Genomic DNA, 15,510 nt, shown 5'->3' with positions numbered 1-15,510 from the left:
TATCCAACTCATTGGGTTTACACAGTAAGTGAAATAGGGACTTTCGACTGTACAATCTAAATCAGATACAGTTTTTGTACTAAATGGTAGAAGAAAAAGGATCCTGTATTACTAATACTTGATGGACATGCTACCCACACAAGGAACGTTGACTTCATTGAAAAGGCTACAAACAATTGTAATTTGCATCCTCCCACATTGCAGCCAAAATCTGCAGCTGCTGGACGTATATTTTATGGCAACTTTCAACACTTTTTACATTCAGGCTATCGGGAGATGCTTGCAAAATAACCTAGGTAGTCAAGTAACTCAGTATCAAGTTTTTCACCTGCTTGGGGAGAGTTTTTAAGTAGTGTTACCCCTGCTGGACTTCAAAGGTGTGGTATAGTACTAACCAACAATGCAATGTTTACTGAAGTGGATTTTGCTAGAGCTACAATCACATAAACTCACAATCCCATCTGCCTCTGCTACATGCCCACCAGCTGAAAGCAGTCAGGACTCACAGGCCCTTGGACTAGAAGACACTCGTTCCGCTGAGACTGATTACGGATTTGCACACTCTCAACACATTTCTTTAACTATGGAATTATGTTCAGCTCTCATATATTATGTAGCTAAGTCTTATCAAAAGTCATCAAATTTTTCTTTCCTAGGGTCACATCATGACTTTCTGTTATTGTATATATTATGTAGCTAAGTCTTATCAAAAGTCATCAAATTTTTCTTTCCTAGGGTCACATCATGACTTTCTGTTATTTCAAACTCTCATAAATCCTCAACAATCAATAAAAAAATTTGTGCAAACTCCTCTGCTTTGTGTAACAAATTAAAATGTCTTAGATTATGGATGACACATAAAAGATTAATTGGCTCTGGAGATAACAAATATCTTAATATTAAGGCTAAATGTAAAAAATAATTCAATTCATTTTATTTTAAACACCACAATAATTATATATAATTTTTTGGCACAATGTTTTATTTTTTTTTCTAGTATCAGGAAACAACCTGTTGAAATTTAGGAAAGTGAAATGGAACTTCCCTATTGAACAAAAGAAATTATAAAAAATATTAAATAGAAATAAAAATTTATCACATAATTTCTAGACTTTGATCTCATAATTATAATTCATTAGAAAAAAAGAGTAAAATACGATTGATGGTACACTACTTTTGCTATCATGAAAGTAATGACCCATTTCTCTTTCCTGATTTCAGTTTCCTACAATATCTTATGTCACTAATTTAATTCTTCCGTGAACCGCGCCGCCTCATTGTTGAAGTGCACTGTGGGCAATACCACTTTCCTTTAGGTGGGGCTTTCACATCCACACATGCATAATGAAACCACTCAAATGGACACTGAAACAAAGGTGATTGTCAGAAGTAAAATAGACATGTTCTTAACAACATATACATGTAACAATATAAAACTGACTACATGGGTGTTACAAAGAGAAATATAACAATACATACATCTTCATTATCACATGCTACCATGTCGCCATAAGAAACTTGATTGCAGATACAGTATCTTGGTTCATTTGGATCATATGCCCAATCATTGCCATCAGAGTTGTCAACTGCTGTCACTTCATTTGTCGCTATCGGTTCTTCAACAACGGCAACTGTTTGATGCACAGAATTTGAAACAGCCGATGCATTGGAACTTGTACCTTGATTTGATGAAGCATGCGATGATTTCCTGGAAAAATTAAATGTCTTATAGAGTTGGCGATGGGCATCTTCCAAATTTGTAAAAATTTGACTAAAGTAATTAATAAATAAGTTTGTGTATAGTGTAGTGTTACATTCACGTTGTTTACAGTGATCAGAGAGGAAAAAGACAAAACGGAGCACAGGCAATAAACATTCCTTTCAAACATTACCGAGATTAATACCCCCAACAAGATAGGTCTCCATTAACAATGACACATTCCCTTACATGTTCAAGAGAGAATTCGGATTTAATTTAATGGATTGGTGCACAGTCCGATGATCAGGAACTATGCGACATCATGTCTATTTTCCTTGCTAGCCAACCTTTTCTCCACCATCAGCATTTAATCTAGCTTTCTTTAAGTTGAGTACCATTTCTTAAGTGTGTATTAATGCCCTTAGCTGCTGACTATTACATATGTGTTACTAAAATTACGAGCATACGCCAAATAAATATTTTTTTTCTCTGTAAAATAAACAGCAATATGCAACCAAAGGCAGAAAACAGCAGTTCAGTTGATATCAGATATACAACAAGGTTAGCGACATAATGGAAAGAATAAATATCATGAAATAGCTGTGCGCTGGTCACATTGCTCGAACAAAAGATGGCAATGGTCAAAACAAATAACTACATTGGAGTCCTATTTAGCAAAAAAGATCACCACTAGACATATGGGACAAAGACTTAAGAAATACAGATGGACTGAACTAGCAACAGGAAGCTCAAGATAAGCAGAAACAGAATAACCTGATGGGAACCTATGCTGCATGCTGGCTCAAAGAGGCCACATAACCAAGTGACTGAACTGGTTGTTGCTACTCCTGCTGTTGATGACGATGATAATGACAAAGATGCAACAACCAAAACTGTCAATACTACAACACTTTTAATAACTATGATTAAGGTTCATGTACAGAGGTTACTTTACGTCCATTATGATAAAAATAGCTCTCAACACTAAACAATTTTATTCAGATGTGCCACAACAAAAATGAATCGGCAACAATCACAGGTGAGAAAATACAAGCAAAAGTTTGAAAAAATCCTAATCTGAAACAAAAATTGCTACACCAGACATAGAAACACAGAGAAGATACATATATATTTTTTCAAGGGGTGATGGAATTGCATTTGCTGGAAATGTTTCTAGATTTTCCGAACATACGAAACAAAAAGAAATACTTTTCACACACTGGTCAGTGCCAACTGTTAGCAAGCAATGAAGAGCACTAGCCTTTGGTGTTCACAGTTAAGACACATGTTTTGTGCTGATTATAATTTCATCCTCATTCACTCGCAAGTCGCCGTAGTGGCGTTAAAGAACTTGTGGAGCGGCGGCCGCACACCGCGAGGGGTCTCCCGGCCACCAGTGCCATACGCTCATACATACTATGTCACATGTTGAATATCAGGCACTGGTGCCAGTAATCCTTGGCATGTGTTTCACAACCAGTCAACTGGGCACTAACTATCACCTTGTAGGCCATACAGCCCCTGCCATATACCGAGAATTGGAAGAGTACAAATATCTGAGTAAAATAAAGTGTTTATTTTGATAGCCATGTTCTGCTGGGACAACCTGCAAACCAGCCATAACTCTCCACCATCCTCCATCCTGCATTGAAGCCATCTCACCATCCTTGGGGTCAGTTTCAACACAACAAATCTAGCTCTGTCTCTGTCTCATTCAAAGGATTTCCGTCATGGAAAAGGCACCTGAAGTCGTGACATGGAGTCAAGGATGGAATAACAGTGGGAAATACCTGAATATTACAGGATTCTGTGTAATGACTTTGTCAGTTGATGGTGTAAATGACAGACTGGTAAGCAACTGCACAACAGCAGCATTTGGATCAAATACTACTTACAGCAATCATTATTTGTTTTACTGCATGAATCTGTTTAATCAACAGGAACAACAGTTCATAGTTTTTAATGAGATTTTTTCTGGGCTCAAAAAGGCACAGCATGTTTTTTCATAAATTTATTCATTTTGTATGGACTACAAGGTGCTTAATAAATCTCTTATTTTCTGTTACCTATTCCCAGGCAGCTAGGATGATATTCTGAAGATCACTGCAGGTTCTTGGCATGAGATATGGCCAGTTTTCTCACAGTGTCCAGTTCATCCTTGCCATAAATTTTCAATGGGGCTGAGGTACGGTGCAAGAGGAGAACAGTCAAGATATCTCATTCTTTTCTGCAGGCTACTTGTGCACCACAGCTGGCCTGAGCATTGGAGATTGATTCTGCCAGAAACAAATTAATATCACAGAACATACACTCACGTTCCAAAAAATATGGAATACTCTGACTAGAGATAGGCCATTCATATTCACAGAATAATGTACACGAGTATGTTCTGAAGAAATGATTAGCATTTCAGTCACCTCGGTTCAGCACATGTCCTGTTACCGAGTAGGCACAGGATCCACCACAGGCCCTGATAACTTGATCCACATGTCATAGCATCAACACATATAAGGCATGAATGGTGTCCTGTGGTATAGCCATCCACGCTGCATTCACCAGGTTCCACAGTAAATCTGTGGTGGTTGGCATTGAGTCACAGCACTGAGCTGTCATTTACTCATATTTCACACATTTTCGATTGGCCACAAGTATGGTGATCTGGTGGGCCAGGGGAAAAGGCTCACATCCTGTCACACTGAGGAGGCAGGTGTTCACCTGGGGTTTTGTGCAGAAAGAGCACGGCTACAGGTCACAGGACGTCATTCATGTAGGTCACAATGGTCACAGTGCCTTGGACACACACCACATGTGATGTATGGTTGCATCTAATAGCACCCCACACCATGTGGCTTGAGCTGGTACTGTAGGTCTTGTGCAAATGCAGTCAGCGTGATGCCACTCCCCTATCTGTGGTGAACCAAAATGTGGCCATCATTTTCAAACAAACAGAACCTAGATTCATCCAAAAAAAAACTATCAGATGCCATTCCTGTCCCAATTACATCATTCCAAAAACCATTGTCATCTAGCATGTTTCTGCACATTCATCTCAAAGGTAGGCAGAGAAGTAGATGATGCACATGTACCCCATGCCATAATAAATAAATGTACCCCTAATAGTGTACGATATGTTACACTGTTGCATCAGAGCCTAGCAGGATGCAAATCTGTCCTGCAATGCCATTCGGATGAGGTGTTGATCTTATCGGGCCATGGTCTGGCTGGTGCAATCTGACCCATCCTGTCATGTTCTACGGCCTTCTGTGAACCATTCTGCACACACCCGTTGCACTGCCAAAACACTTTGTCCTACACAAGCAGCAATTTCCTAGATGGATGCATCACCTTCTCTCATTCCAATAATGTGACCTCTTTCAAACTCACTGATTTGACAGTACAGTTTACGCATATGTCTGTGAGGCATCCTGCACATCTGCTTGAGTCACACTGCTCCATTACCTTAAGTTTATATCAACAACAAGGGCCGCAGACACAATTTAAGAGAGGATGATGATGTGCAGTGATACTGATGTTGATCTTGAACCTGTGGGCCAACATGGTTCAAAATGCTAATCATTTCTGCAGAACATAATAATGTACATGTCCTGTGAATATCTCTGGTCGTTCGAAGCATTCTGTTTTTTTATGAACATGAGTATAGTAGTTTCACAGTGATGGAATTTAGCACTGGCCATCTATCCTGTAAAGCATCCCTGATCTACAGGAACACATTTAGCCTCAAACTGTCACAGACACACAGACACTATAAGATGACTTGCAGATATATTTGGGATTACAAACAACATCATGTGACCTATGTATTCATACTAGACCATCATCTGCTACAAAAAATACTGATTCATCATAAGATACTTAGTTTCTGCTTGTCACAATAGATATTTTTCTCAGGACACACTAATCGGGAGAGTTGGTGATCATCACAAAGCTTCCCCTTGAGATCCACATGTTTGCTTTGTATTCCAGCCTCCTGAAGTTGACATTGAACCATGCCAACAGACCCATGAAACTCAGTATGTTTCACAGTTGAAAACAAGGTCTGGTGTAGGCTGTATGTTAATGTATTTCATTTAATTTGTGTGATTAGCTAATTTCAACCTTACGTCATTTTCAAGTACCTGAAACTGAAATACAGCAACATGGAAGAGAATTAACACTGACTGGATGCATCACTATGTAGATATAAAACATTAACTGACCACATAATCACAACAAATTACAAAATGACAAGTATGCGAAATCACGCCAACATGAATAATAATGTATGGACTTTCTCCACTTAAAATACTTCATGAAATCATATATTTTATATGAATTACCCTATTGTATAAAATTTCAATAGGTTCATTTGTACATCCATACATAGTCACCCATTACTCATTACATACTATACAATACACCAGCTAAGACTGGTACACAGCAATTAATAAAATGTATCTCCCTAACTGTTTTATGAAATTTGTAGTTATTTTATGAATTACTTCCAATGTACTGTACAAAAATTTTAATACATTTGTTTGTATGTCCTTCCATCACTGATTAATTAGTATACAATACAGGAGTTAATATGGTACACCAGCAAATAATGCAATGTATCTCTTTGACATTGCTATAGACAGTTCTATGATGTCAGCTGTAAATTTCTGCAGTGTGCTCAGAAATGCCATACCATGCACCAGCTCTGATACCTTCTGCACTTAAATAAAGCAGCTGGACTCAAGAGTGAGGTAATTCAGGTATCTGACTTGGAGTCATATACTGTCACTGGCTATTACAGAATGAATGGTGCATTGACAAACACAACTAAGTGCGTTAGACTGTCAGTTACTGAAGAATAATGGTGTCATAAAATGTGGGAATAACATCTAATGTGATAAATTACTCAACAATTAGTTTCCCCTTCTGCTAAGGTACTCCTACAAGGAAGTCAAGCAGTTTCATCTCACCAAATTTTTCCACACATTATTTAGGACACTAAACCTTAGTTTTCAGAAAAACTGAGGCCAGCAGTTACCACGTTTGAGCTCTTTCCTACTTCAACACGTTGGCGCAGTAATGAGAACATTTAGTTGCTGACTGGAGTGTAATGCAACAAAATCACTGTGCTTATGGGTTTTTTTTCCCCCACATCAATTACTACAGGTATAAAACTTGAGAGCAACTTTACTTTGTAAAACAGTCACAGGATAATACAAAAATATAAACAGGAATAATATAATATGTGGTCATACATAATCATAACACACATTGTTTTGTATTATCACTTAGAAAGTTCCTTACTATTAGCTAATTCAGCAAAGATGCATTTTCATGAATATAATCAAAGTTTCTTTTCCAGTGATTATTATGAAAAAGGAATGTGCATGCACCCAAATGTCTTTTTTTTTTTTCAATATGCATGGTGTAGAAAATTTTTGTGTTTTGAATACTTTTATGACATTTATTACCAGCTGCACTGTTAAAAGGAAGTTCAGGAAGAAACTGCCTGAATGATAATATGGAACACTTTGTTTTATGATCACTTTTTTTAAGAATTAAAGCCCAATGAACTGAGTCCTTCTACAAGAGTTACTTTTGAGTGGTCTCCAATAAATATGTTACAGCACATTGGAACCAGTGGGTTATCGTGTGTATCAGAATTCTATAAAATAATCAACTTTTCATTATCTTCATCTTTCTTCTAGGCTACAATGGAATTAATTTATTATTATGATAATTTTTTCCAGAAGTCAGAACCATCCATACATGAGGGCTACCAGTAAACATTGCCACCAGTTTTACCATACTTGCCATCTCAAGTGACTCCTCATTGATTTACAACCTAAAAACACTTATACCTACTGAAGAAAATTAACTGCATAGCTCCTTTAAATAGAAAGCCATTCAACTACAGCAAAAATGAGAAAAAATTTCCCTATTCAAGAGTCTGTGTGTTGTCCTACAGCTAATAACAGCGTATTCTATTTGAAGAAAAGTATTTTCTTCTAGGAATGTGCCTAGAATACAAAAAGGAAAATTTTTGCATAATATTTCAAGCAATAATTCCTCTTTCATATGTTCTTCGTGTAAACTGGAAAAATGGCATGTTGAATTTTATTCACAACAGTGTTGTACCAGATGTTGACACTGGCTATGATTTTCTGTCACCACTTTTGGTGTTGTCAAGTGTACGTTCACAATGCCTTGAGACATTATCTGCCACACAGTAATTCTATCCAGTGTGAATGGTGGTCGGTTCTTTCTATAAGCATTTATATTCTATTCAAGAATTTCCATTACCTGTATAAATATTTCATGGATCAAATGTATGTTTAACAACAGAACTTGAATATTCAGAGAAAACAAATTTTCTACTGGTGCTTATTAGTTAACTGATTCCATGTCAGGTCCTTCTTGTTGTAATTGGAGACATATGAAAAGAAACCTTAATGACATGTAGTTCTGGCTGATTTCTCTGGAAATCGACCTTAGATAATCTCAATTTCAGAATACTGTGAAAGCTTCACTGTCATAATCTTACTAGGTTAAAATAAAAATGACCCCTCAGACTCTTACTTTTTTTGCTTCTTTGTTGTCTCCTGAATTGCTGCAATAGCAGTCTGAGCTGCACCAGCCAGCTCTTTGCCTATACTGAATTCATGAGCATGGACACCTATGTTTATGGCCTCATACGAAGCCTTCAGGCTTGCAGTTCGGCGTCCCTGCTGCATCTGCAGGTAAAAGCACAATATCACCTTAACATGATTCTTTCACACAAATACACAAAATATATAAAACATAATTAACAAAACACAATATGTTTAAATTACTCTATCTTCCCTCATCCATTAGATTCTATTGTTCACTTTATGCTAATAAAAGAGTTTTTCTGCTAGAGAATTTCATGACTGATGAAGGCGATCTACGTCACACTGGATGTGTTCAATCTGAACTAAATAATGTAATTACCCTGTTGAAAGGTGATGCAACATATTAAAAAACCTCACTCATGGAGAGATAATTTGTTTCTGCTGCAAGCATTTTCTTACTAGCCAGCCTGAAGCACAGAGTGACATTATGAAAATTATTATGTCTATGGGTTATGAAGCATTACAGTCACCAGTGAAGAAGAAATAAAAGAGGAAGGGGAGGACCTCCAAAAACATTGTACAAATTAGAAATTGATTTATATTCTAGTCCTGAAGTACCTGAATTGAAGCTTGATGGAAAAACTTTGTTTGGTATTTCTCCTGATTTTCAAACTGCATCCAAATTATAAATAAAACAAAGTGGCATTCATTGATGCTCTGGCTAATTCATGTTACAACAGCAACAACAACAATAATAATAGTAATGCCCTGTTTTTGCACTAGTGACAGAAAATAAAACATGAGAGGGTGAAACACATCATTTTTTAGCTACAGAAGCCAAATTACAGAAATATTATGAACCACACTTTATACTTTTATACTGCCAGAAATCATTAAGCAAATCTGTAGAATGAACTGATTATTATTGGTCTGGCAGAGTTGCCACCCCAAGTGTGATGATTTGACAGTTTTCCACACATCTCCTGGCAAATGTTGAGCTGCTTCCCTATCTCCATCTCAAAAACCATGAGACACAAATAGTTGAAATATGAATTCCAATAGGAAAAAGTTCACAAATAGATGGTACACACAATCTTCCTCCCATAGGACAATTTACATTAGTGGGCGTAGGTACAGCATCCAGTCACAGAATTAAAATTAAAATAAATGCCAAATCATGTAAGAGTGATTGCTGATGATTAGTGATGCCTGCCATGGAAAGGGTTTGGGAAGGGCAACTGATAGCTAGTAAGGAGAGGAAACAAGTGCCTGGGACAGGAATGCTGTACAGATGAGCTCAAACTGGCGGCGGCTAGGGAAGTTGTGCATGGAGCACTATGTCTTGGATAAGCGGATTGAGATGGGGAGATAGATCAGAGGAAGATGAAGACTGTGTAGAAGAGTGTGTCAGTGCAGGATGAGGGAAGTTACTGTCATGGGCCGGGGGTGGAGGTGGGTGTGGGGCATGGCGTAGTGGAGGGTGAGGCCAGGATGGCTATAAAATCCAAGGATATGTTGCAAGAACAACTGCCATCTACACAACTCAGAGAATCTGCTGTTGTGGAGATGGATCTAGATGCCATGGCTTGTGAGGCATGCTGTGGGCAGCAGTGTTTTCTGCCACTGGATGGTCAACTCTGCTCTTGGTCACAGTTTGGTAGTGGCCATTCATCTGGGTGAACAACTGGTTGGTGGTTGTGTCCAAACACAATTTGAAATGAAAATGTTATAGCTACCAACTGATAAGGACATCAAGGTCATTAACTTTCATCATGTAAATATAATGTGCGCACGCATGCATGCACGCACGCACGCACGCACGCAACATGCGCGCGTTACTACCTGTTGGGTTGCAGCTATAGCCTGAGAAGCAGCAGCTGCAATAGCATTTCCACCTGCTCCTATGTGACCTAAATTGTATCCCACATTCGATGTATTTGCAGGAGTAGTAGAAGGAGTCACCCTTCCTGAAACTGTAGCTGACTGACGTGGGTCTGGAACTGGTAACGATTTTTCAACACACATTCTTTTCTCTGCTGCATGTGCCGTTGACACTGATTCACGTTTCTTTTCTGTGGAAAGTTAAGCGAATATCAATTTTATCTTTTAAATTTGTAACATACATGCAGAAATATTTTTTATTGTTTCATATAATATGATATACTGTTGAGGATGATGAGAATAAAGTGAAAGAAAGGATAAAATGGAGTATCACTCATTACAATGTGAACCAGTCTGCAAACAAATACTGAAGTCAGGTCAACATACAATACAGCGTTTCCCAGGAGAAATGGTTAATATTGAGGGATGTGACAGGAATGATCATTCAAAGCAAAAAAAGTCTAGTAAACATGGGCTCTAGAATACATGGCTTAAGAGTTATGAGCACTACTTCACCTGAAACAAATCTCTTCTACTGCAAGCTCTTTGTTTTTTGTATCTTGACCAAAAAAAAGGGAAAAATATTCAGTAAACATGGGCTCTAACATGCATACCTTAAGAGCTATTAGCACTTGTTCATCTTTGCTACATGAAACACATCTCTTCTATGGAACAAATATCACAGCTCTTGGGCCACACCCTATGTTAAGTGTCAGAAGTGACTGACAGTGTGCAACCTCTGGATACGTGACGCTCCAGCAACAAGCGGCAGCATTGGGCAATACACTCTGGTGTGTTGTGTGTGAGCGACTATCTCCCGCTACAAGATGGCTACCAGAGCCAACCAGCTGTTTCTATAAAATGGTACCCCTAAACCACAGAATCTTTTATCTCAAGAGTAAGCCAACAAAAGTAGCTTTACTTAAGAAGATAAGTTGATAAAGGAGCACTGTGCATGAAATTTACAAAGGGAGGAATATTAACGGAGAATTTGACAATTTATATCATCATCTATGAAGATCATGACAAATTCCTTGAAACTATATGCATGAGCACAGAGATGTCCGACTATCTCTTCAATAAATTAAAGACAAAGGTTTTTTACATGACCAAACACTTTCAACAGCCTATAAATGCAGAAGAACGGCTGGCTAGTTAAATATAGATGAAAGAGTTCTGATCTGCAGGAGGTGTACAAGGTGTAATGGTAGTGTCGCAGCCTAGTAATATGGATCATTGTTGGTCCCAGGTTCAGGGCTGGCTGCTTCTTATATTTTAACTGACTCAGTTGCAATCCTGTCACCAGTTCTGTATACTAAGTTTTATCTATATTGTTAACACTGCATCTCAAATTATATTTTTTAGGTCTACCAAATAAGTGTCAAGGCCAAGTATTTCAATTAATCTAAATAATCTGCATAAGTAAAGAATAAAAAAATGTTCTGACAAAAGTGATAAGTTTTGTGAAATGATTTATCTAAAAGTAAGAAATAAGAAATAGATAAATATTTGAAGGACGTCGCTGTCTGTACATGATTTTAAGCATCATTCAAAGGCATGTCAAATGTTTCTCTGCTCTATTTTATTTCTTTTAGACAAATCATTTCACAAAATATTTGACCAATTTCTTTCACTTTTCTTTATTTTCAAGTTTTATTCACAAAGCATGATCTTGTTGACACCTCATTTGCCTTCCTAGTGTCTTCTGTTCCTGAAATTCCTCATACGGATTTGAAGGAAGCCTTTTTGACAGTTAAACATCACACCAAAGTATCTTTTTATGCTCAAAGTGGCTAGGCCTTGAAGAGATGAATGTTTTTGACACTTCATTTACATAGCTAGCAGCAGCAGCTGTTCATTAAATTTTCAATTTTACCTCAAATCAGCAGTTCAACTTTCCTTAATTACCCTGATTAGTTTCAAGCAATTAATTATTTACTTGCAATACTAGACTGCACACTGGTCATTTTGAAATACCATTTGCCCATTCCTCACTCTTTATTTAGCTATGAAAATTTGGATGAAAAATCACTGTAGAATTTATGGGGAGTCTTGGTTCAGTTCTACTCAAATACTTGAGCAAAAAATTTCAAGTGTTAATCATACAACAAAATAAATCCTTTCTGTGTGCTGTCATTTCAAAAAACCACCTCGTTTTGATATCTTGAACTATTTATGAAATATGATGATTTTTACAACCACTTGTTTCCCAATGAGCAGGAAATGACTTGGATGTGTATTAACAACCAATATCTCAAAAAAGGAAACAGGTATCATTCCGCTCTCAACTTTAAATACAATTTTGATATGTTGGCTGCATTTCATATGAAATCATGTATGGTCTAAAATGAATTATACGCAATGTCTATGCAATGCGATTTTATCCCTGCAAACTCATAAAAAATTTTGTGCAGTCATTTACTTAGTTTCATACAGCACAGTAACTATGACAAATAATGAAAATAAATTCAGTCCTTCATCAAGCGAAGATATCAATCCATAAAGTGTGGAAGAATCAACTTTTTTTTTTTACCACATAGTTTGCTTTAAATCCGATGATAAGTGTCTCATAACAGCCAGCACGTCCGTTGCAGTGCTTTGCCCAGAAGACTCGTACCCGTCACTCTCACTGTCACGTGTCTGCAGCGGCAAGGTTCAAACATGTCTGAATCTAAACGTCGCAAGCTGCAGCAGAGGACAGGCAGTGCCACGGATGTTACTCACCTAGGACACGTCCATAACTATAACTGAGGTAGTGTTTTGTCATTTGAAGGTGTTGCGCACTAACGGTCACTTCTGTCACTTACACAGGACGCGATCTTTAAGTACTGTTTTAGAACCCATGTTCACTTGAATTTTTTGCTTCAAATGATCATTCCTGTCATATCCCTAAACACTGACCATTCCTCCTTTGACACCCTGTATAATTAACTGCTATGTATTACCAATACAATTCAGAAAAATGTAGTCTCAGTTTAGTGCATGTACAGTAGTACTTCATGCATGATCATCTTTACATATAGTGTTAGATAACTACAGTTATGTACTGTGTTAGCATAGGAAGCTATAGTAGCATCTGTAAAATGCTGTATGTTAGTTCAAAAACACATGTAGCAGTGAAATGTTCAAAAAGCAGTTGCAGACTTATGAACACAAAAAAAATCTCAATTTTCATGGCTACAGATATTAATAAAAATCTTGAAAGATTTAGTACAATAAGGATTGGTAAGGAACACACTATTCTCAGTATTTTGTTATAACAGAAATAGAGTGTGTGTGTGTGTGTGTGTGTGTGTGTGTGTGTGTGTGTGTGTGTGTGTGTGTTGGGGCTTATGGGCACACAACATCGAGGTCATCAACGCCCTGACACACATTAAAATGAACGAATGTGGACAGACTGAAGAAAACTAAAAAACAAACTCAAAGAAAGCAGGAAAAGAAAGAAAATACTACATAACAAAGTAAAACCGAAGGAAAGGGAAAACATAGCAACAAGAATGCCACAGAAAATTGTCATTAGCTGGCCACTTACATAAAATATGGGCGAGCTTGTCACACAGTGAGCAAATTAAAATCCTCTCCCTAAAATCTTTGTAAAAACATTTGACATGGCACAGAACTTTAAAACTTTAACCACATTCGTCCGAGTGTTGCCTAAAAGAGATGGCAGACCTGCCGGCAAGTCAGCGGCGGCCCGCTGGTCAGAAAATAAAACACAATCCAATAAAACGTGGCGCACAGTGACCTGAACACCACAAGCACCACAAATTGGAGGGTCCTCCCGCCGGAGCAGGAAGCCATGCGTCATAGGGCTGTGGCCTATTCGAAGCCGAGTGAAGAGAACCTCGTCCCGTCGACAGGGCTGAAAGGAAGTACACCACACACGTGTTGTGGGCTTGACTATATGGAGCTTATTGTCAGTCACTTCCAGCCACTCATCCTCCCACCGATGCATGACCCGTGAGCTCAATAGCGAGGTGAGTGCGTAAAGGGTGATAGCACACTGAGATACTTGTGGGGCGTGACACGCCTCCTTGGCTATAACAGAAATATGACTCATAAAATATTCTATTTGATTTCAGTTTCATAAATGACTACCAGCAACACCATGTTCTGTAATGCCTGCATGGTGTAGTTAATTACTAGGAAAAGGAAGACCACGATTTGACATTCAGTCGTTACCTCACTATTAACCCTCTGGTGGGCATACCGCGGCATACGCACCACAACACTTTTGATTGCCCACTGGCTGGTGCTAGTTGTCAGTTTCCATGGAATCTAGTATGCAGTCTTCATCATAGGTGGAATGTGTGTAACCTTGTTTGAAACCAAACCTGGCCATTGTTCTGTTGCAACAGCACTGTTAACTTCAATTCTGCCTCTGCGGTGTGATTGCCACCACACGCTTAGTCATGTAAGTATTTGTTCTACATTATATGCATATTCTTGTTTAGAGTGTTATTTTTTTGTTTTATGGGTACACAATATTTACTTCCAGGGAAAGTGATATTATAGGGGATCCAGAAGAGATCCTATGAATTCTAGCGGAAATTTCGGAAGATGAATTCTAGCGGAAATTTCGGAAGATGAGTTGACATGTGATGAATCTGAAATCGATTTTGATATGGAAGAGGAACTTATTGAAGCTGACAAGCACAGTAGTGAATCCGAACAGTCACAGGAAGAAGATGACAGTGAAGAAACAGTAGCACATGATGTTACGAAAGGTAACTATACACTTTATATTGGAGAAGATGGTGAAACTCTTTGGATTACTCAACCCCTAACTGCAGTGAAAACAAGTGCTAAAAACATTACCAGAACTTTACCGGGCCCAAAAGGGACTGCCAGAAACACATTTACACCTTTAGATGCATTTTATCTTTTTATCACTAAAACATGATAGAAGACATTGCAGTTCATACCAACAGATGGATCAGGGGAAAAATATAGTGATAAAAACCATTCTAGAGCTTGTGATTGGAAAGACACTTCAACAGAAGAAATTCATGCTCTTTTCGGTGCAATTTTTATGATTGGCATAAAGAAAGGACATTATGCCAACTGTGGTGAACTGTGAGCATCTGATGGTACTGTTACGGCTATCTTACAATCACTTTTCAGTTATAAATCTTTCCATTTTATTCTTAGAGCAATTAGGTTTGACAATATAGAAAGAAGAATTGAATGAAGGTTTACAGATAAACTGGTACCTCTTCGTGAGTTTCACCAAGGATTTGTAAATAACTATACTGCTCATTATAATGCCAGTTAATTTGTGACAACTGATGAAATGCTGCAGGTCTTTAGAGGCCATTGTGGTTTTGTACAGTACATTCTAAA

General features: G+C 37.8%; 1 protein-coding gene across 2 annotated transcripts in view; it reads right to left on the bottom strand.

Annotated features, from left to right (window-relative positions):
- Positions 1-912: 912 nt before the first annotated feature.
- The window catches only part of LOC126298377 (inhibitor of growth protein 3-like), a 171,589-nt gene continuing 156,991 nt past the window's right edge, over positions 913-15,510 (bottom strand). For both annotated transcript variants that reach the window (XM_049989686.1, XM_049989685.1), the window contains 4 exons: positions 10,129-10,358; positions 8,273-8,427; positions 1,480-1,708; positions 913-1,365 (listed from right to left, as the gene is read on the bottom strand). In XM_049989686.1, the coding sequence (XP_049845643.1) occupies positions 1,249-1,365; positions 1,480-1,708; positions 8,273-8,427; positions 10,129-10,358 (731 nt within the window). In that variant the 3' untranslated portion in view covers positions 913-1,248. The remainder of the gene's footprint in view (positions 1,366-1,479; positions 1,709-8,272; positions 8,428-10,128; positions 10,359-15,510) is intronic.

The sequence above is a fragment of the Schistocerca gregaria genome, chromosome X, assembly GCF_023897955.1.
Source record: "Schistocerca gregaria isolate iqSchGreg1 chromosome X, iqSchGreg1.2, whole genome shotgun sequence".
NCBI lineage: Eukaryota > Metazoa > Arthropoda > Insecta > Orthoptera > Acrididae > Schistocerca > Schistocerca gregaria.
The sequence above is the reverse complement of the archived record's forward strand: the minus strand, read 5'-3'. Positions and strand labels throughout refer to the sequence as shown.